The sequence below is a fragment of the Enhydra lutris genome, unplaced genomic scaffold (genome assembly GCF_002288905.1).
Source record: "Enhydra lutris kenyoni isolate GAN:26980312 unplaced genomic scaffold, ASM228890v2 scaffoldscaffold10, whole genome shotgun sequence".
Classification (NCBI taxonomy): Eukaryota; Metazoa; Chordata; class Mammalia; order Carnivora; family Mustelidae; genus Enhydra; species Enhydra lutris.
In genome coordinates, this window is record NW_019154094.1 from 15,227,977 (window position 1) to 15,250,702 (window position 22,726).

At 36.0% G+C, this 22,726-nt stretch overlaps 1 protein-coding gene across 8 annotated transcripts in view; it reads left to right on the forward strand.

Annotated features, from left to right (window-relative positions):
• The window catches only part of LOC111143859 (sarcolemma associated protein), a 141,576-nt gene that overhangs the window by 98,556 nt on the left and 20,294 nt on the right, over window positions 1–22,726 (forward strand). For 6 of the 8 annotated variants that reach the window (XM_022497822.1, XM_022497820.1, XM_022497824.1 and 3 more), the window contains 3 exons: window positions 8,005–8,064; window positions 13,157–13,237; window positions 13,520–13,579. In XM_022497822.1, the coding sequence (XP_022353530.1) occupies window positions 8,005–8,064; window positions 13,157–13,237; window positions 13,520–13,579 (201 nt within the window). Of the gene's footprint in view, window positions 1–8,004; window positions 8,119–13,156; window positions 13,238–13,519; window positions 13,580–19,243; window positions 19,247–22,726 lie in introns of all 8 variants that reach the window. The other 2 variants (XM_022497826.1, XM_022497819.1) reach the window with 2 other exon arrangements.

Genomic DNA, 22,726 nt, shown 5'->3' on the forward strand with positions numbered 1-22,726 from the left:
CCGGAAGCATCACAGCCCGGTACCAAAGAAACTTTCTTCTGAGGTGTGCTTTGTATATGCAAACTGTCTCCACCCCAGAAGGCATCTTCCTTTTGATGATTAAGTTAACAAGTGCCCTGAAATAAACTTCATGTCTTTGTAATCTTAATCCACCGTTACTAGGAGACTTAATGGTTTTTATTATTAGGGAAGAATCTAATTCTCTTAATATATCATGTGTTGCTATTTCTTTTTCCTGATTAAAAAAAAAAAAAATTCTCTCCCCACCTCAAACTCCCCTTTTGAAATTACAGTCATTATCTGTATGTTTGTCTTATTCTCTCTCTTTTTTAGGGACTTGCTCTCACATAAAAATTGCCTTATTTAGAGTAATGCTTTGAATCAGTGTTGCTCTGTGACTGTTTACTTTCCGTCACCCTATGAGATCAACCTCTGAACAATCTCAGGAATAAGCCTAATTAAGTACTCTACTCAAAACAGATTTTTAAATTTTCATTTTTTAAACTCATTTTTTAAACTTTTATTTCTCTAGAACAGTTTATTTATGACAAAGAGTAGAAGGCAGTTCCCTGCTCTTATGTCCCCATTATAAGAAGATGCTTTTTTTTTTTTTAAGATTTTTTTTATTTATTTGACAGAGAGAGAAAGAGCAAAAGTAGACAGAGTAACAGACAGGGAGAAGGAAAAACAAGGCTCCCCACTAAGCAGAGAACCTGATGCAGGGCTCAGTCCCTGGACCCTGGGGATCAGACCTGAGCTGAGGGCAGACACTTAACCGACTGAGCCACCCAGGCACCCCATAGGAAAATTCTTGAATTTAAACTAGATGTTGCTAAATTCTTTATTTCTTTGTATTCAGAGCGATTGTCCAATCTAGGACCTATGGGAGGATTTTTGTTCTGTGTGTGTTTATGCCAGTCATTTTCCCAGTTGGCTAACTTCCCAGCATTTCTACCAGGTTTTCTCCCTGTATAAGTGCATGGAAGATAGTCTTAAATTTATGCCAACAGTGTTTTTGGGGTTTTTTTTTTTTTGGCTTTGTTTTTTAAAGATTTTTATTTATTTATTTATTTGACAGAGATCACAAGTAGGCAGAGAGGCAGGCAGAGAGAGAGATGGGAAGCAGGCTCCTTGGTGAGCAGAAAGCCCAACATGGGGCTCAGTCCCAGGACCCTGGGATCACAACCTGAGGCGAAGACAGAGGCTTTAACCCACTGAGCCACACAGGCGCCCCACCAACAGTGTTTTGACATGTAGATTGTTCCTTTCTTTAAAAAAGATCTGCTTCTGTATTCTTGAAATTGGTTCGTTTCCTGTAATTTCAGTCTGTCCTTAATTCTCAGTTGTTTTTGTAGAAATACCCCCATGCTAACCAATATGGACATTAAGGAGGGCACGTGATGTAATGAGCACTGGATATCATATAAGACTGATGAATTACTGAACTCTACCTCTGAAACTAATATAATATAATAACTCTATATGTTAATTGATTGAAGTTAAATTAAAAAATAAAATCTGCCTGTTGCTCTAAAAAAAAATTCTCAATTTTTTTTCTCTTTTGTTCTTACTTATTCTCAGGGTTTTAGAACACATAGCTTCTGAAACTTTTTATAACAAGGCAGACTATAGCAGACTATAATTCCTATAGCAGGAATTGCTTTAACTAATTTTATTTAAATTATTGCAGAAATAAAACCTTGTAAAAGTATGTATTATTAAAGTTAGGCCTCCCCTGTGAGGTTCTAAAGTTCTTTTTCTACTTTGTTAACTGCTACTTTGTGAAGGAAGTAAATGGTTGGCTTGATGTTGAATGCTGATTGTTCATTTTTACTTTGATTGTATTTGATGTTAATTCTAATCTCAGTTTCTTTGCCGTATTTCCCTTTAATGACCTTTTGGGTGACTATAGCTCATTTTTATTTATGATGTTTAGAATTGGATCAGAGGATCCTTGATATAAATTCTCGTTTGGTCCCTCACTGGCAGCGGGACTCTGCGCAGAATAACCTCTTTAAACCTCATTTGTAGAATGGGATGGTAATACCTACTTCATTGGATTATTGTGAGCATTAAATGAGATAATATTTACTAAGCACTCTGAATAATGCCTGCAATTACTCAGAAAAATACATGCTCATGAGTAGGTCCAAAAGTTATGGTGGGGAAGTTAGAAAGGGTGTTAGTAGGAGCTTTCTTGCTGAAGTAACTTGTTTATTCCCCTTTTTAGCTCCAGTCACAAGGCAGTGAAAGCTGACTGATAGAGGTTTATCGTTCTTGTTAAAGTAACATATTCATGACATTCTAAAGATTGTTTAACTTTTTAATTACTAGTACACATGCCATTTAGAAAATTTGTTCCCCAGCACATAATTTTGATGCCCAAGTGATAACATTATTTTTGTAATGAAACCTAACTTTGAGACTTTAAGGTGTTTTCCAGATTGGCTGTTACAAATAACACATTATATAGTTCTTTTATATTCATCTGCTCTTCTCTTCTGTCAGTTAAGACCCCTATGCAGCTGGCATAAGTATCTGGTAGTGCTGTTTGAGTTTATGTTCTGCTTTCAACTGGTTGTAGCTGTCATGTGAGGAAAGTAGCTCTTTAGCATAAAGAATTTAATCCAGTGTAGGTATACCTGTGCTGCTTCTACTTCTTTTGAATGCGTTGTTTTTTATTTTTATTTTGTGCCATGTAGTAATATAATTAGTACATAATTTATTTTTATCATCCAAGAAATAAATTTGGTTCTGTTCTATTCGTTCTTTGACCACATTTGACAATTTCTGCAACTCTATCAAATGTTTTCTGACTAAACTAAATGCTTAGGTGATGGTTCTCCAATGTCAAATTTACTGTGCCCATCAGTTCTACCCCTGGGGAGGTTCCCTATAGAAATGCCTATGCATAACGTATGCAAATGCAAGAATGTTCACGGCAGCATTATTCACACTTCAAAACTGGAAATAACCCAAAAGTCCTTTAGTAGGCAAATGGAGAAATACACACCGAGGCATATTCGATGAAAGAAGGCTGACACAAAAGAATACTCACTGTAATATTCCACTTGTGTGAAGTTCAAAACCCTTACAATTATATTATTTAGTCATGCACATTTGGGTAGTGTGACTATAAAGAAATGCAAGTAATTAAATACCATGAAGTCAAGATGGTAGTTACCTTTATGGGGTTTTGATTGGAAAGGGAATTGTGGGAAGCTTTAGGGGGTTGTGGTTAGGTTCTGTTTCTTGATTTGAGATGTAGCCATGTAAACATTTGCTTTAAAAAAAAATTATTAGCCTGTACCTTTGTGTTTTGTGTCCCTTTCTGTATATTATTTTCCACAATAAATAAGTATGCTTTAGGGCCCCTGGATGGCTCAGTCAGTTAAGTGTCTGCCCTCAGCTGGGGTGGTAATCTCAGGGTCCTGGGAATGAGCCCTGCATCACACTCCCTGCTCTGCCTCCCCTCACGCTTGTGCATGTGCACTTTCTCTCTCCCTCTCTAATAAATGAATAAATTTTTTTCTAAAGTATGGTTTTAAAATAGAAAATGAACAATTATCTTTCTAGAATATCCCTCAAAAAGAGGGAGTTTTTAAAAAGAAAGAAAATCCTTTACTTTATCTTTCAGTTGTACCAAGTCAAATGGTTCTTTGAAGACCTGCATTTATGATTACACGGAGGTTCTCTTCTGAGTCACAGAGTGGCCTCTGACTTTTAGTGCTCCCAAAGAATTGAGGTGTCTACTCCAAGTTTGAGAACCAGTGGTTAGAAACTTTTTTTTTTTTTAAAGATTTTATTTATTTATTTGAGAGAGAGACGGTGAGAGAGAGCATGAGCGAGGAGAAGGTCAAGAGAGAGAAGCAGACTCCCCATGGAGCTGGGAGCCCGATGCGGGACTCGATCCCGGGACTCCCAGGATCATGACCTGAGCCGAAGGCAGTCGTCCAACCAACTGAGCCACCCAGGCGTCCCTAGAAACTTTTTTTTTAAGAAGACTCCAGGCCTAGCGTAGACCTCAGTGCGGGACTCAAACCTACAACCCTGAGCTCAAGTCCTGAGCTGAGATCAAAAGTTGGGTACCCAACTGACTGAGCCACCCAGGTCCCCCAGAAATGTTTTTTTAAAGTGTTCTTTTCCTCAATTACTTATTTTTTTTTAATTTTTAAAGATTTTATTTATTTGAGAGAGAGAGAGAGAGCATGAGTGGGGCGGGGTAGACTCACCACTAAGCAAGGAGCCTCACTCAGGGCTGGATCCCAGGACCCTGAGATCCTGACCTGAACCAAAGGCAAATGCTTAATTGACTGAGCTACCCAGGTGCCCCTTTTCCTCAATTACTTAATTACAGGCCACTAGATTTAAGAATGTAACCTTAAATAATAATAATAATAATAATAATTTCAATAGTGATGATAGCATTAGAATGTAAGAACCGGTAGGGCAGGAATGTTGTCATTTGTTCATTCTAATGTTTTTAGCACCTAGGAGAGTATCTGGCACATAGTAGTACCCCCTAATTAATTGTTCAATGAATGAATGAATGAATGAATAATAACCTTTTATCTGTTCTTTATTTTTCAAATATTTTCTCCATATCTGTCACTGGCCCTTTACCTGTATTTATAGTGAGTTTGATCAGATAATTTTAATTTATATGTGGTCAAATCTATTTGTCCTTTCATATACTGCTTTTGTGTCCTGTATTATGCCTAAGGCCTTTTTTTTTTTAAATGCCTTTTGATCCCCTCCCCTCAATTCTCTCACCCCACGCCTCCTGCCTCTGGCAACCACCAATCTGTTCTCTGTATGTGTGAGTTTGTTGTTTTTTAATTCCACATGTAAGTGAGATCATACAGTATTTGTCTTTCTCTTTTTTTTCACTTAATATAATACCCTCAGGGTCCATCCATGTTGTCCCAAAAGGCAAGATTTCATTCTTTTTTATGGCTGATTAATATATATAATTCCTTTATCCATTCATGTATCATTGGACACCGAGGTTGTTTCCAGATCTTGGCTGCTGTAAATAATGCTGCAGTGAACATAGGGGTGCATATATCTTTTTGAGTTGGTGTTAGAAGAGAAAGTAGAGGAAGTGTTCCAGAAAATACAAAAGACAAGAGTTGGCTTGAGGTTTTATCTAAGAAAAAAAGGGGAGGAAATTTAAGAAAATTAAGGAACTGATCCTGGAGATCTAACATCTGAATAATAAGATTTCCAGAGTATGGGAAGGGAGAGAGGGGGAAAAGAGGAGGAATAAAAAAGAGAAGAATTTATCAGTGAAACAGAATAGAAGATAATTCCCCAGAATTGAAGATAATGAGCTTCTAAACTGAAAGGATACACTGAACATGCAACAGTATATTTTAGAATACACACACTAAGCCAGACACAGTAATTCACATATTGTGTGATGGTGTATATATATATATATATATATATATATATGAAATATCCAGAATAGGAAATCACAGAGAGAAAGCAGATGAGTGATGGCTGGGGCTGGGAAGGGAGGATGGGAAGTAAGTTCTTAATGAGCATGAGGTTTCCTTTTAGGGTGGTAAAAATGTTTTGGAACTGGGTGGAGGTTGTGGTTGCATAACATTGTGAAGGTACTAAATGCCACTGAATTGTTCTCTTTAAAATGATTATTTTCTGTTATGTGAATTTCACCTCAAAAAAAAAAAAAAAGAAAAAGAAAAGAAAGAAAGAAAAAGACCATGTTCTGAATATATGAAATTTAGGAACACCAGGGATAAAGACAAGATTCTGAAAATTGCCAAAGAGAAACAAAGGATCTCATAGTCTATTAGTCGTAAACTAAATTATAATATAGCAATAAATAAACTTCTGAAATCTAAATGGCTTAATTAAAGAAATATTTTTTTGCACTCATGCTACATGTCCATGGTGGAGGAGAGAACACTGTTCCGTGTTGTTATTCAGAGCTTTAAGTTCATGGAGCCTTCACCATCTTAAGATAAAGAATTATGCCATCTCAGCACATGGTTTCTAGAATGGGGGGAGGATAGAAGTATAGAAAACTACTACTCTTTCTTAAATGCCTTGGCCCTGGCTAGAACCAGTTATGTGGACTGTCCTTAATACTAGGGTGTTTGGAACATGCAGTCCCCCAGGTGCCCAGAAAGGACAAGCACAACAGGCTTTGCTGAGCAGAAGAAGTATCTACCATGCATACTGAGGAACAGGACTCACCATCATTTGAAACTAGAAGACAGTGGAAAAATGCTTCAAAATTTTGAAGGAAAATTATTTCCTGTAGAATTGTGTATCTAGTCAAACCATCAGTCAAAGGTGAGAGTAGAACACTAACCATTTTCAGAGGAACAAAGAGAAACAAAGTCAAAGGAGTCAAAGTCAAAGTCAACATTCTGTCATCTCCCTTTCAGGAAACTAGCAGGATATGTTACACTAAAACAAGGAAATAAAACAGGATGAGAAACATTTGGATTCTGGGGGTATGGAATTTTGGATATAGCCCAGACTGGAGCAGGGGTTGGGGGAAGGGACAGACAGGGATATATAATATAATGGATTACCTGATACATTGGACAGTATTGAAAGTTTTTATGGCTCTGTAAGAACTTGGGCAAAAGGACAAAAAAAAGAACTTGGGCTGTGTTTAAGATAGTTATATAAAAAGTTAGCAAAATAAAACAAGATATTGCAAGCTCCAAAAATCACTACATGTTGTATAAGAAGGTACAAGCAGAAAAATATAATTGTAGCATATTATATGATTCAAATATAAATAAGTCATAATACACATACTGAGTAAAGGTGGACAAAATGTAATTCTCTTAGGAGGATGATAGTAAAAAAGGACTATTGAGTCCTTTTTTAGTCATCTGTAAGAGATTGTCAGTAAATAGTGTCTAAAATGGAAAAGTGAAGAAATAGCAGTATTTTATTTAGAAATATAAATGGAAATACCAGAAGAAATGGCTTGAAATTAAAAGTTGTTTCTTTAAAAAAAAAAAATTGTTGCTTCTAGGAACAATTCTAGGAAGTGAAATTTCAAGAATGGAGTAGAGTAGGACAGAAGATGGAAAGGACAGCTTACATTATATATCTTGTAGGACTGCCTTTTAAAATTATCTAAGTTTATTACTTTGACGTTTAAAAAAAGATTTTAAGGAGCAGGGGCAAACAGTGCCACACACCACAAAGAGCCTATATGAAATGAAAGTTACTAAAAGGAGCCATGGCCTTTGGCAGAGAGGAGGTTATAGTGATCTTGGAACAGTTTTCAGTAATTGAGTGGTGGGCATAAACCAAGGTGCACTGGCTTGAAGAGTGAAGGAGTAGAGAAATGACTTCACATACAGCAAAAGTATAAATTCAAGGAGACCAACTGACATACAGGATTAAATAAGGGGATATACAGAATAGATATCCTTGTCAATGAAATGTAGAATATGGAGATCTAAATTTAAATAAATTATAAAGAAGCTACATACATTTATAGAGAATCCCCTATAAAACAAAACAGTATTTGCTTTAATATCTTTAAAAATGAATCATTTTACTGAAGCATGTCATATATACATCTCTGCTAAATTGTATCAATGGGGAAAAGTAAACTATTGGTATAACATAATTTGTAGTGCTTCTTTATTTAAATAAATACTTTCTCAGAATTCCTTTATTTCAACTTCATATCCTTGATTTAAAGAGGATTTCTTTGTTCTGAGTCCTTTTTTTAAAAAGGTCTAAGCTTTTTAGATAAGGTAAAAACTAATGAAAACAAAAGACAAATAGTCCCCATACCTCCAAATTTCTTCATTAATCTCATTGCTCTATTATAGTTTGAGTTTTCTTAGTTCTCCTTCCAGCTTCAGGTTTTTGTACAAGCCTAGTCATGGGAGTAATATTATCATCTTTAAATTTGGTCATGGAATGTGTTACACTGCCCTGCTCAGGGAAATGCTACTCGGTTTGGGCTTGGATAGTAACGTTTGTTTTCTTTGGCAGAGAAGCTGATCGTCGAGGGGCATCTAACCAAAGTGGTAGAAGAAACAAAGCTTTCAAAAGGTTTGTTTTCTGTGGGTTTTCTGTGGGTTTTGACCACTCTTTTGGATAATGGAGGTTAGTGTACATTTCCAAGGTCATAGTATTTTAACCATCAATTTATTTCTTATAGCTCACCAGATGGCAATCCAGTAACAGTATCATACAATATGAAATAGTTGGGAGTTCTGTCTTAAGAAGGATATCTTAGTTAGAAAGTTTCTTTTTAAATGGGTAAATACATGTATTTTTTTAAGTGCTTTAAATTGGTTTCGTTGGGTTTTAAAAGATGTGTTTCAGTCTTTCTCACTTCTAGCATTATTTTCAGCTTTGATATTTGGTATTTGTTATATTTGATATAAAATTTTAATTAAATACAATGTAAATCTTTTTTGAAACAACAGGTGAAAAATGCTTTTAGTTCTACTTCTGTGATTGTCATACCATAATATTCCTTATGAAATTTAATATTTTCTTAATTTTTGGCATATCAGTTTGATTTAAACAAAAGTGCTTATGTAGCGTCTTCTTATATTTATAATGGGTAGTCTTAAAATTGTCTGAAATAGTTTATTCTATTAATTCTCTTCTGTTACAGTTGTCAGAGAAGAAAAGTGTGTTTTAAAGCAGTATATTGTCAAGTCACTGTTACACATTAGGGAAATAGGGCAAATAAGTTTGGTGTGATATGCTCATTATCATTTTAGGACTTTCAGCAGAACCTACCAGTATAAAGTTTATAAGTAGATTCACAATCTTTTTGGTCAGTTAAAACAATGAGTGATAAAAGTTTGGAATACTCGATTTCAGTACATTCTGTTTTATGAAAGCAACTGGATCCATTTTGGCTTTTAAAAATATTTAAAAGGAGAATGTTATTTCAAGTATCTGGTGGCTTCCATTCTGAATTTTGTGCATGGCAGATGCCATATTTGGGGAAAGAATGCATAGAATATGCATCACTAATATTGTTCTGGCAAACAGGCATTGGGTTTCAGAGCAGTGAACTATTTTTAGTACATGTGGTAATTTATTTCATCTAATTAAAGTGAGATGAGAACAGATTTTAACATAGCTTTTACTTCACCACCCAAATACCTGTTCAGATGAGCTGAATAGCCAGCACACTAAAGTGAAAGTAGAGCCTTAGGAAAAAAATCAGTCCTTTAAAAAAATATCTTGCTACTTTAATTCTTCTATTTAATGCATTCTGAATTAAAATATATTTGCTTGAAATTATGTGATGTCATTATTGAAAAAGATTTGTGCCATCTTTACTGATTTGCTTTTGAAACTTGGCTATAAAATATGTGTTGAAAGCTTTAAAGAGCCTGCATTTTGATCCAGCAATTCCACTTCTGGGTTTTTATATTAAGAAACAAATTGGACAAATATGCAAGGGTATTTGCTTTAATGCTTTAAAAGCAAAAAGAAGAAAACATAAATGTCCAGTAATGAAGGCATTTATTAAATAAATTACAGCAAGTAAGTCCATGCAAGTGAATAAAATACATCCTTTAAGAATGGTAATACAGATCTAAGTTTTATATACCCAGAGATTTCTCTGTCAGCAGTCAACATTTTACAAGCATTTCTCACAGTTAATGTATAGAGAGGTATACTAATCCTTGTAAGAAATTAGATGCCTGAGAAACATTACATTTTAAATGCTTTATATGTGGCTATAAAGTATTTCTTTAGGATTTGGCTAAGTTGTTTTATTTTTAAAAAGGCTTTCCTGGATGATGTTTTTGATAGATTTTTTTTTTTTTTTATGTATTGAAAATAACAGTTGCTAGAGATTGCCAATTACTAGGTATTATAAGTCTTAGTATTTCTTTCAGATATTTCACCTAATGCAAAATGTAATCATAGGTTGCGTATACTTTCTTTTTAAACCCTAACTCAGCTACCAGTCATTGTGTGTTTACTGCAGCCTTAGGTAGAAGTAGAAAGAATACCATGGAAAACATGGTTTCAACTCTAGGTTCCACCACTAACTAGCTATCTATATGCCCTCAGGCAACGTATTCTTTAAACTTTAGTTTCCTCATTTGTAAAGTAGAATCGACAATATTTAACTGTCAGAATTTGTAGGAATTTAATGAATGTTGCTTATAAAGCAAGAAGCAGCATTCTGGTATTTGACAAATGTTAATTCTCATGACCCTTCTTGCTTTCTTTCCAACTAATGGTTCCATTGGTGTAGGAAGTGGTCTGTGGCTAGAATGTTTGTTTTGCCCATCCATCATTATGTGTTCTCAGAGACCTAGTGAAAATAGTCACCTTGTTGTAGACTTTCCAGTTTGGGAACAGTTTTGGTATGAATGTTGGTAGCTATTGTTCTGTTTCCTTCTATATGTTATTGGTATATATCTTAGTGATTAAGTACTGCATAGAAAATCAACCAGCAAGGATTTTTTGATACAAGAAAGTTGGGTGCCACTTCATAGCTAAAGAATGGATATTTTGAAAAGAGATACTCTTTCATTTGTTTTGTCCTATGTTTCATTCTTGAATAGATTTGGTTTGCCTCTATATAATAATGTATTATCAGGACATACCAATGATAGAACATGATTTGACTTGTCTTCTTACTCAAAATAGATTTGTGCCTTCAAACATCCTCTTTTTTGGAGCACTTACTATGTGCTGTACACTGTTCTCTGCAATGGGGATATAGCAGTTAACAAAACAAACAAAAATCCCTGCTCTCATGGGACTTATATTATAGTAAGATCTTGATGGAAGATTTGGTCCCACCTTTAATTTTACCTTCATGGCTAATACTCTCTATATAAAATTAAAGTTCCTTCAAAGCCAGAAGAATACTTTTGAAAATATGTTCTTTTTGGTTTACCTTAATATCTTGATCATAAAATTGCCAAAAATATTAAAATCAGAAGAGAGTCATTTTTTAATTCTCCCAGAGTGGTTCCTTTTCCATCTATGTATAGATTAGATGTACTAGGCTGCCTTCTTTGAGATTGTAACTTTGTGATTAAAACTGGAACATTCAGAAATGTCTGATTATAGCACACTGAATGCACCAGAAGTCATAGATTGGATTCCCATGGATCTCTATGGTCAGTGACTCCACTTCTAATCTAAGCTGTGTGTCTCTCAGCAGTTGGCCTGGACTTCGACTAGAAATGGCAGTGAGAAAAGAAGCAAAAGGCTTCTTGTAATCTATCACCTATTTTACAAATTAAGCTGCACATTCTAGGGATGTTCTTAATGGAATAGCCGTAAGAAGTTATATTTTAATATTGTATTAAATATATTTTAATATTAATTAATGGTTTTAGTTTCTGATCACTTTTAAAATGGAAGATATCTCTCTCTTTTTTTTTTTTAAGATTTTATTTATTTATTTGACAGAGAGAGAGAGATCACAAGTAGGCAGAGAGGCAGTCAGAGGGGGCAGGAAGCAGGCTGCCCACTGAGCAGAGAGCCTGATGCGGGGCTCGATCTCAGGACCCTGAGATCGTGACCTGAGCTGAAGGCAGAGGCTTTAACCCACTGAGCCACCCAGGCACCCCTGGAAGATATCTCTTGATTTAATTGGTTATAAAACAATATATATTAACAAAAATTTTCAAATAATGTATGACAGTATGAAGTTAGTAAGTATCTGCCATGTCCCAACCTCCAGAAATGACAGTAAGTACCTCTGTTGTGGATCCTTCCAGGCTTGAATAAATATGTACAGCTGAAAATTCATAGCTAAATATATAGCTATTTTCAATCTGGAGTCATACTATACATACTGCTCTTTAACAGCCTTTATTTTTACTTGATAGTAAGGAATATATCTTGAGTATTTTCTATTCCATAATGAACAATGCTGCAGTGAACATTCTTATATAATTTAAGTTTTTGATGTGTGTTACCTCAAACAACAGCTATAACATTATAAAAAAAATCATATACTCAGAGAATTTATAATCTAACTAAAGAAATAAGATACATAAATATACATAGAATGATATAAAATAGGTTATTAATTATAAAATCATAGGACACAGAGAATATACAGTAAAAAGGAGCAGCATGCTGGAGAAATGAAGACTCCCTTAAAGGTGGTAGGGCTTAAGCTGTATCTCACAGAATGAATAGGCCAAGCAGAGAGAATGGTCATTGAGTTTAGTGAAATACCAATTCAAGCAAAGAATTGGAGATGATAGTGAGCCAGCATATCTCAGCCCTGTAAAGAGGCTAGCCTGACTGAAACAGAGCTCATATGTGAATTAATGTAGGGACCAAATTATAGCTAAATCCTGACATGTAAAGTTTGGCTTAGACCTAGTGGAGAATGGGGAGATGCTATAAGATGTGGTGAGAGAAACGAACATCACTCTAAACGCTATTCTAATGCATGCCATAATACATGCAGGTGTACAATTATAGATAAGAATCTACAGCCTAATTAATTGCCAGTCATCTTTAATAAATTGCCGGGCTTATAGTTAAGAGTTTTGAGAGCAACTTGTTGAAAACGAGGCCTAGGATGCCTTCATTGGCTCAGGCAGCACACCACTTGCAAATAATCACAAAACTTCTTTTTTAAAGTCTTTCTCAGTGTGGTTCAGGTACAGTTATATTTTTTTAAGATATAAAAGGCTGTTGCTTTTCTTGTTTTAAATGTCATTTTTATAATAGTTGTGATTTTAGAGTCTTATATAAATATAAATATTACTGAGTATAACTGTTGCTAAGGCAACCTAACTAGTGTTTTTATATAAAAGAGCCATTTCCTTGCATCATCTTCATACAATGTCCACATTGTCTTGGAATTTTGCTATATTTGTTGCAGTTCTCTGAATATTTTAGCAAAGCTTGCTTCATTTTTGTTTCTAGTTGGCCAGTGGACAGCCTTGACAAAAGCCCCAGCCCTCTGCACAGCAGACATGATCCTCATTATAATTTAGTATGAGCCATGTGTAATAACCAGCATTCCATTTTGGACTAGAGTGGTGAAGAAGTTAAGAGAGTCAGTGACCTCAGTTAATTTTTAAAGTATTTTGCATATCAGTAGATTTAGAGCACTCAAAGCCTAAAGCAGTTTTACTGATATAGGGGTAATGAGATTCTACTTTCATTTTTTTCTTGGTAGAAAACCAGGCAAAAGCAAAAGAATCTGATTTGTCAGATACTCTGAGTCCAAGCAAGGAAAAAAGTAGTGACGACACTACAGGTGAGTTATAACCTAATGTTTGCAAATCTACAGATGTTATTGTTACTGGCTGAGCAGTTTAGGTGTGCAGGTTAATGTAGGTGGAGATTTCAAAGTTTATGTTTGGGGGGAAAAGCAGTCTCCATTTTTGAAGTTTCTCCCTTGAATCTTGGGTATATTGTTAAAATTAATTTCAACTATCCAGATACGATCATTGTATAAGTTTCATTTATTTATTTTGATAGTGATAGCTTGAAGATGGAGCTGATTACTATTTGTAATTATCTTTTTTGTCCTGTGCAGACGCCCAAATGGATGAGCAAGACTTAAATGAACCTCTTGCTAAAGTGTCTCTATTAAAAGGTACTTTAAGATGTTTTTATGAAATTTTAAACCAAGGCATCAGAATCACCCTTTGCCACATGTATAATATGAAGTTTTAAATGTAGTTAAGAGATTAAGACAGGTTGTCAAAAGTAGCAAGAACTAAAATTTAAAATGTTGGTGTTTGTGTTTGTGCCAGTGCTTCAAACAAAAATATTTAAATTGTAAAATAATTTGCATCAATCAAGGTTTAGAAAGTGGTAAGTGGTAGAACATGATCGTACCGTCTTTAAGTACGATCATAGTTCCCAGCACTTTTACAGCACTCTTTCTGATCTGCACTCTTCCCAGGTGACCATTCATGTTGATAAGGCATGCTTTTTTTCTAGTATTATAATAGTAATTTTGGTTAATGTTTGCATAGTCCAGAAATCTCATCTGGGAGCATTTCTGATTCTTCTCAGAAATACACTGCTGTTACTGTTTAAAATGTTACTGATGCTGAAAAACTGTCAGAACCCTTAGGCCTTTGTGGGAACATAGAGAAACAAGAGGGAGGTGAATGAGTAATGAGCACCTCTCTTTCGAAAGTAACTGTTTTTCTGGTCTTTTTTACTATAGAAATCTCCCAGAAATCTTTTCAGCCACCAAGTTCAGACTGATTTATAAGTAACATTGATGCTTGTGTTAAATATATTCAACTGTTAATAGTGCTCTTGTGATTTTATAATGTCAGTCTGTTTTGGATTTTATTTTTATCTCATTGCCTACCATAATGCCAGATGTTCAGTAAAATTCAGTTATTGAATGAATTAATAATAGACCTTTTACATCAAAGTTATAAAACTGTAAGAGAATTAGAAAAGTAACACACTCTAGCAAGAAGCTGAAAGTCAGAGAATTCTAGGTTCAATCCTAACTCTGCCATTTATTTGTAATTTTCCCTTCAGCAAATTACTTAACCCCTCTGTGCTTCAGTTTTTTCATCATTTGTCATATTGAGGCTTATTGTGAAGATTAAATGAAATAATGTATGTAGACCACTTAAACATCATAATGAAGACCCTGCTAATAATAATGATGTTGGTGATTGATAAAAACAGAACTATTTGTTAAAGGATAGCTTTTCATTAATAAAGTAAAATTGTGGGGTTTATAAAATATATTTCCTACTGTATCTTTTAGGGAAAAGCAGTTGGTGGTGGTGGATCTTTTCCAATTACTAATGTACTTGTTTACTCTGCCAGATATTGGAGAAAACTTTTTTTAAGCCTTGAGTCCCACAGGAAGGCTAAATCTGTAAAAGTGCCCATGCTGTAGGCTGAAGAGTCAGACTCAAGGAAAAGGGAATGAGAAGGGGAATTGTGGGAGGGACGAACACTAGAAAATATGAAGTGCCTGTGGAAGGAGGGTGGGTGGACGGATGCTGCTAGTGATTGCTTGTGTGCCATTGGTAAAGATTGCTCAGAGTTTTCCAACGTTCCTTGAAGTTGAGGTGACAAAAACAAAAATGGAACCCCCAAACTTGCCTTATGTTTCTATGTGATTGCAACTTTTGTTAGTGAAGTAATGTCTTTACCAACGCCCCTTAGAAGATTTTGCAGCTTGATCTTAAGAACAGGCTGCTAAGTCAGTCAGTGATTAGATATAAAGAAAAATCACTTGTTAGAAACAAGGCATATTTGAGGGGCACCTGGGTGGTTCAATGGGTTAAGCGTCTGCCTCTGGCTCAGGTCATACTCCTGGGGTCCTGAGATCAAGCCCCACATCTGGCTCCCTACTCAGCAGGGAAGCTGCTTCTCCTCTTCTTCTCCCTCTGTAATCTATCTCTCACTCTCTCAAATAAATAAAATCTCTTAAAAGGTGGGGGGCATATTTTAGAAGAGTCTCTAAGAAACAGTCACCATAGCCCTAAATGGTTGTTTTTCTATTGGTTTTTTTTTCCCACTTTTTAAAGATTTATTTATTTATTTATTTATTTGAAAGAGAAAGAGAGAGAGAGCATGGGCATGAGCAGTGGGGAGGAGGCAGAGGAAGAGAGGGAAGCAGGCTCCTGCTGAGCAGGGAGCCTGATGGGGGAGCTGTATCCCAGGACCCTGGGATCATGACCTGAGCTGAAGGCAGACACTTAACTGACTGAGCCACTCAGGCAACCTTGTTTTTCTTTTGTAAGAATTGTATAAATTCTTAAAAATAATATATTCACTGGCACTTACTAGAAACACTTGGGTTGTGGTTGATTGTGTATGGTTATACATTGTAATCTCTATAATTAGGTTCAGTAGGCTGATACAACTTTTCTCTTAAATGAAGAGTATCAATTATTTGCTACGGTGTTAACCTTGAGAGTTGTAGAAAGTAGCCCCTTTATTTTCCTCCTTGAAACCCCTGTGCCTGACTTCTTGAACCACTATTTTTATTTTTATTTTTTTATTTTTTTTTAAAGATTTTATTTATTTATTTGACAGAGAGAAATCACAAGTAGGCAGAGAGGCAGGCAGAGAGAGAGGAGGAAGCAGGCTCCCCGCTGAGCAGAAAGCCCGATGTGGGGCTCGAACCCAGGACCTGGGATCATGACCTGAGCCAAAGGCAGCGGCTTAACCCACTGAGCCACCCAGGCGCCCCTTGAACCACTATTTTTAAATTTTATTTTCCCTTTTAAAAAATAACCAGTCTTTATTTAGAATTACAGTGTGCTACTTTTCATGTTAGTCATCTAGGATTAGGAAAAGAATCTGAAATAGATTAAACATTCACCATGAGATATAAATATAATGATGATAGCAATAGTATCTTTTTCCTGAAATATTAATTATGTTCTTTTTTTTTTTTTTAATTTTATTTATTTATTTGACAGAGAGATCACAAGCAGGCAGAGAGGCAGGCAGAGAGAGAGGAGGAAGCAGGCTTCCCTAGAGAGCAGAGAGCCCGATGCGGGGCTTGATCCCAGGACTCTGAGATCATGACCTGAGCCGAAGGCAGCGGCTTAACCCACTGAGCCACCCAGGCGCCCCAAAATATTAATTATGTTCTATTTATGCTTTTTTTGACAGAGAAATAAAGGTGTGGCTTGAACCACCTTTAGCCATGCATCTGTTTAAAATATTATTCACATTTTACAAGTAAGAATAATGTTTAATGTCAGAATAGCATCTGTCAGGGAGGAATTGTGCAGTTGAACCACAGGTTTTTGTATGCTTAATCACTTCCCCAAAAAAAGGTAAAAAGAAAGCTGGAATTCAGTCCAAGTAGTAGCTATTTGCAAGTTTGCTCTATTTAAGGAACTGTGCCAGGGACTCCAAAGGTTTCAAACTCTGATAAGACTGTCCTTGGGGTTTGAGGAGTTTCTAGTCAAATTGGTGATAGGAGAGGTATAGATAGTAAACTGCTTCTTTGTGTTTGTTGCCATGAGGAGTTCAAGAAAGAAAAAAGAATGTCCAGTTTTTGTGTTTCTTTTGTTTATTTTGGAAGAGGGCAGGAAAGGCAATTTGAGCCTTATGAAAGAAGTTATCATTTGAGATGACCCTGAAAGTGTGTCATGCCACCTAAGGCCTATTTAGTGATAACCCTGAATCTGGTTGAGATTCTAGATCCAACTGCCAACTTGCAGGATGTGTAAAGAACTAGACACATATTCTAAATGAAAGTGGTGGGGTTACAACAACAAAATCCAGAAAGTAGAGAATTTTGTAGAGCACACGAGTAAATCGCAAAGTTTGTGAGAAAAAAGGAAGGAGGATGGGGAAACCTTCCAATTAAAAGGGATTTAAAAGATGTGTCAACTAAATGCAATGTGTGAACCTTGTTTGGAACTTCATTCACACAATGCAACTCTAAGAGTTTGAGATAGTGGGAATAATACTAAGTATCTAATACTGATTAGATACTTGATAAAAGGAATTGTTCATGATTTGCAATGGGATAATAGCATAGCATTACAGTTATCTTTTTTTGTTTTTCTTATCTTTTAGAGATGATCTAGATATAGATGGATTTTTTAAAGCAGGTTATAAGATGATCAAGATACATTCTTAGAAAAAGGAAATAATAAAAACCACAAGCTTAGATAATATGGGTTGGGTTTGACAAATATAATTAAACTATTCACATAATCATTTGAGTGTTTTATTGGGGTGACTCTTTTGGCAGAATTCTGTAGCTTCTGAGTACAGAAATGATATGGTCAGACATGTATTTGGGGGGGATTTTTGAATGAACTGGAATAGGTAGAGGCTGGAAGTAAGGCAACCAGTTAGGAGGCTTTGGTAATTATTGAGACTCTGAGCTAGGACGATTGCTGTGGAAATTTAAACAGAAGAACAAAATCCAATTTGGATCACTGTTCTTCTGTTCTTTATCATCTTTCCTCTGGTTAGCTTTTCTCAAATCTGTAGGCCTAAGGAACTGAATATGAGAGATAAATGGAGGTTTGATATAAATCCAGCATTTGACATGGAGTTACTGAAAGGATGGTAGTGTTATTAACAAAAAATAGTATTTCTGGAAGAATAGGTGTCCTGGTGGGACAAGCGATGGTTTAAGTTTGACACATTCTTTAACAGGAAGTGTGACTTGACCAAGGTTCTGGTTTGCCTGGAACCATTTATGTCCATCGTCCCAGCACAATTATTAAAAGTGCTTCCTTTCACATTCAAAGGTGTCCTGGTTGTATTTGTCATCCTAGGGACCAGAGATGCAGTTGGAAGTGCAAGACAGAAAGTAGGACTATGAAGTAATTTTCATTGATTTGAAACATTTATTGACCCAGGAGATACAGAGATAAGACACAGGAGGAGGCTGTAGTCTTCTGGAGGAAAAAGATAGGTGGGTAGTGTAGTAAGTGTTTTAATGGATGTGGTAGAAACTTTGAAGAGCATAGCTAACTTCCTGGCTAAGGGTAGGGATGAAGTAGGGCAGTAGTCAGGATGGCTTCCCAAATGAGGTGGTTAAAGATAAATGAGAGTATGCCAAGAAGGGAAAGGGAGCCATGCAGCTCTTTAAAATATTATTTACATTTACAAGTAAGAATAATATTTAACTAGAGATTTAACTTTAAATTTAACTAGTTAGAATAGCATCTGTGAGGAGGAATTGTACAAGAACACAAGTGTGATGGAGCACAGACTGTGTGGGACAAATGTGGTGAAAGGTAAGACTTGGTTAGACAGAAAGCAGTAACATGTTTGGGAATTCTGTGCATAAGGGTGACCATGATAGCAGGAGCAATTTATGGAGAAAGAAAAGGACAATGGGATAGGCAGAGGAGCCAGCAAAAGAACAAATCGTCAAGAACCCGGCTGGTCAGAAGGAATGGCACAAGGGTGAGAATCGATGGTTAAAGGCTGCTGCCAAAGTTAAATTCATAGTTAGGGTGCCACCTAGGACTGTCTCACATGACTGCACGTACCCATGATGGAAAAATTGTCCTTCTCTGTGATGGTTGTTCTCATCAACCAAGCCTGCAACTACCAGACCTTCCAAAGGGAGGAGTGGTCATAGTAGAAAGAGAGTGCACCTACCAGGCCAGCTGCCTCAGACAGATCACTTCTTTAAAAAAAAAAAAAAATTAAATTCAGTTAGCCAGCGTATAGTTCATCATCAATTTCAAATGTAAAGTTCAGTAATTCATCAGTTGCATAGAACACCCAGTGCTGATCACATCACATGCCCTCAGATCACTTCTGTTAGTTGATGAGGTAACAGATGGTTACATCAGCCTTCAACAAACATGGACGTGCAAAATAAAACAGGAAGAAGTACTTTGATTTGGCCCTTTCCCAGGTGGTTCAGAGTATCTCAACCATCTTTAGAGCAAAGGTCAGAATTTAAGTTAAACCTCCAGTCACTTTTCTGAAGAAGTAATGACACAAAATTCAATTTAAGATATCTTCTAGGGGGGCACCTGGTGGCTCAGTGGGTTAAAGCCTCTGCCTTTGGCTCAGGTCATGATCCCAAAGTCCTGGGATGGAGCACCGCAATGGGCTCTCTGCTTCTCGGGGAGCCTGCTTCCTCCTCTCTCTCTCTCTCTCTCTGCCTGCCTCTCTGCCTACTTGTGATCTCTGTCTGTCAAATAAATAAATAAAATCTTAAAAAAAAAAAAAAGGTATCTTGTAGGTATTCTGTGTGCCAGGGCTGGTTCATTTAGTGGGTTCCTTTTTTTTTTTTTTTTTTTTAAGATTTTATTTATTTATTAGAGAGAGAGAATGAGAGAGAAAGAGAGAGCATGAGAAGGGGGAGGGTCAGAGGTAGAAGCAGACTCCCTGCCAAGCAGGGAGCCCAATGCTGGACTCCACCCCAGGACTCCAGGATCATGACCTGAGCCAAAGGCAGGCACTTAACTAACTGAGCCACCCAGGCGCCCCACATTTAGTGGGTTCTTGTATGGCATGGATCTCTTTATAGAATTTAGCTTTATTCTGAGAAAAGCTGGCCCACGGCCCAGACTGTATACACCAGGCAGTTCTGAGGATATATCATTTATGTTAGGGAGAAAAGAGATTCTGTTAATCTTAACACCTCATCATGGTTCCTAAAAATCATTTATTTCTGTTTGACTTGCACATCTAAATAAAATGATTTGGCTCAGAAAGGCTTTCACTTATCTTCATCTAAACACTTTCCACCCACACTCATCACAACACTTTTCCCAAGATTGTGAAGTAGATTGATACAGAGTCCCTTCCCATGACAAAAGTGAGTACCATGAGAGTAGACCCAAGCCATAGTAAACTAATGCATTTTCCCACATAACCATATGAAATACAACGAGCCTTTGGTTAACCTTAGCACAAAAAGATTTGCTAATCGTTCTTGGATAAAAAATTTTAGCACTTGGGGAGCGCCTGGGTGGCTCAGTCGGTTAAGCATCTGCCTTCAACTCAAGTCGTGATCCCAGAGTCCTAGGATTGAGCCCTGCGTCCGGCTCCCTGCTCAGTGGAGAGCCTGCTTCTCCCTCTGCTGCTGCTCCACCTGCTGTGCTCTCTCTCACTCTCGCTCTATCTCAAATAAATAAATTTTAAAAGAAATTAGCACTTAGTGTTCTGAAAAGAGGGTCTGCACACTACTTGATCAGTTTGAATAGTCATTGTATAATAAATTTAATTTGTAAAGAATTTGGTCAGTGTCTTCACTTCTATGATCAAACACTATATAGAGTTTGTATGTGCCCATTATTTGATATATGGCATTTTATTTGCTCTAATTAAAATGCTGACCCTTTTTATTATATGGTACAAAAAACTAATTTGCAAATAGTAAGTCCCTATGTTAGCATGATTTATTAATGCCTTATATTTTTGCCTTTATATATATAAAATATAGATTATATTTTATTTCCTGAAACATTATTACTTACCACAAAATCTGTTCCACTGGTTCTAGTTTAAAAAGTAAGTATTAGTTTTGCTTCACAACATCACTGATCAAGGGAATTGTTCTGCTGCAGACAAGAACTGTCTATTTTCATAGACCTTAAAGGTGGATTATATATGATTCTTCATTTATAAAAGGATCCTCGTCCTCAAAATGAGATAGTTTTCTAGTTATCTTATTAATTCATTTATGATTATTATGTTTATTTTTTAAATATACACATTTTAGATGCAAATCTTTGGTTATCTTGTATACTAATCAGATACTGAACAATTAGAGGACTTGCAAAGAGCTAACTGGCTTGATTGGGTTTGACTGTCAAGCTCTAGAAATCAGGCAAGAGACCAATGTGTGCTGGGAGTTAGATGCACTTGGGATTAGATGCAGAGACTTCATTCAGCGTGGGCTTTAAAGAATGGGCAGGCTTGCAGGATAAAGGGGATGGCATGAGCAAAGATACATGAGGAAGTAGTCTCATGACTACTTCAGAGCTACTAAGAAGACTAATAGGAATTGAGTATGTTAGTGAGTAATGGAAAGTAAGTAAATACTGGATTATGGAGAACTTTAAAAAGTCAGATAAAGTTGTCTGCATTTGTTATAAGAAGGAGTCAAGACAGGTTCTTTTCTTTTTTTAATTCAATTATCTGATATATAGTACATCATTAGTTTCAGATGTAGTATTCAGTAATTCATCAGTTGCATATAATACCCAGTGCTCATTTAAATCATTTCTTCATCTAAGTAAGAGATTTGCTTTAGTATTCCAATATAGGATAGAATGCAGAAGGGCAGGCTAGGTTAAGGGCAAGAATTTAGACAGAAATGATTGGGGCTTTGTGGCATTGGGATTGGTAATTTCCAAAGACCTTTTTTAATTATGAAAAATTTCAAGCACAAGAAAAGTTGAAGAATACCAAAAACACTCATACATGCCCTCCACCTAGATTCAACAGTCATTAGTATTTTGCCATATTTCCTTTATTTATATGTGTATGTATGTAGAGATTTTTCTTTTAAGTTTTTATTTTGATACAATTTCAGACTTAAAGAAAAGTTGCAAGAATAGAACAAAGAATCCCATATACTTTTCATCCAGATTCTCTAAATGTTAACCTTTCATTCCATTTGCTGTTACCATTTTATGGATTTGATTTATCCATCTCCCTCTCCCTCCTCCATGCACCTTCCTCCCTATCCCCGAGCCACTGAGAGTAAATTACAGACCTGATAGCCTTTACTCCTAAATACTTAAATGAATATTTTCTGTTTCTCTTACACAGCCGCCATACAACTCTCCTGGTTAGTAAAGTAACAATGAGGTATTACATTATCACATCCATAGAGTGTATTCACATCTTGTCACTTGTCTCAATGAAGTCTTTTATAAAAGAAAAATTATGTCATCATAAGAGAAAATCTTGAGTCATACAGTATATTCACTTGTCACATGTCTTTGGTCTCCTTTAATCAGGGACAGTTTCTCAGTTCTTTGTTTATCAGATATTGACATTTTTGAAGAGTACAGTTACTTTGTAAAATGTCCCTCAGTAATAATATTGGATGTCATATTAGGAGGAAACTGATACTGAATTATTTTGTGACTGGTGATGTTAACTCTGTATAAATATCCTGTTCCTCCTCAACTTTTATCTACTTAGTGTTAGCATCTACTAAGGATTCTTGCCTGAATCAGTTATCGTTATAATAGTTGCCAAATAGTGATGTGCTAATTCTATCATTCTTTCTACATTTGTTAGTTGGTTTTCTGCATTTCCATAAGGAAGAGTTCCTTGTCCCCTCCCTCCCTCATTC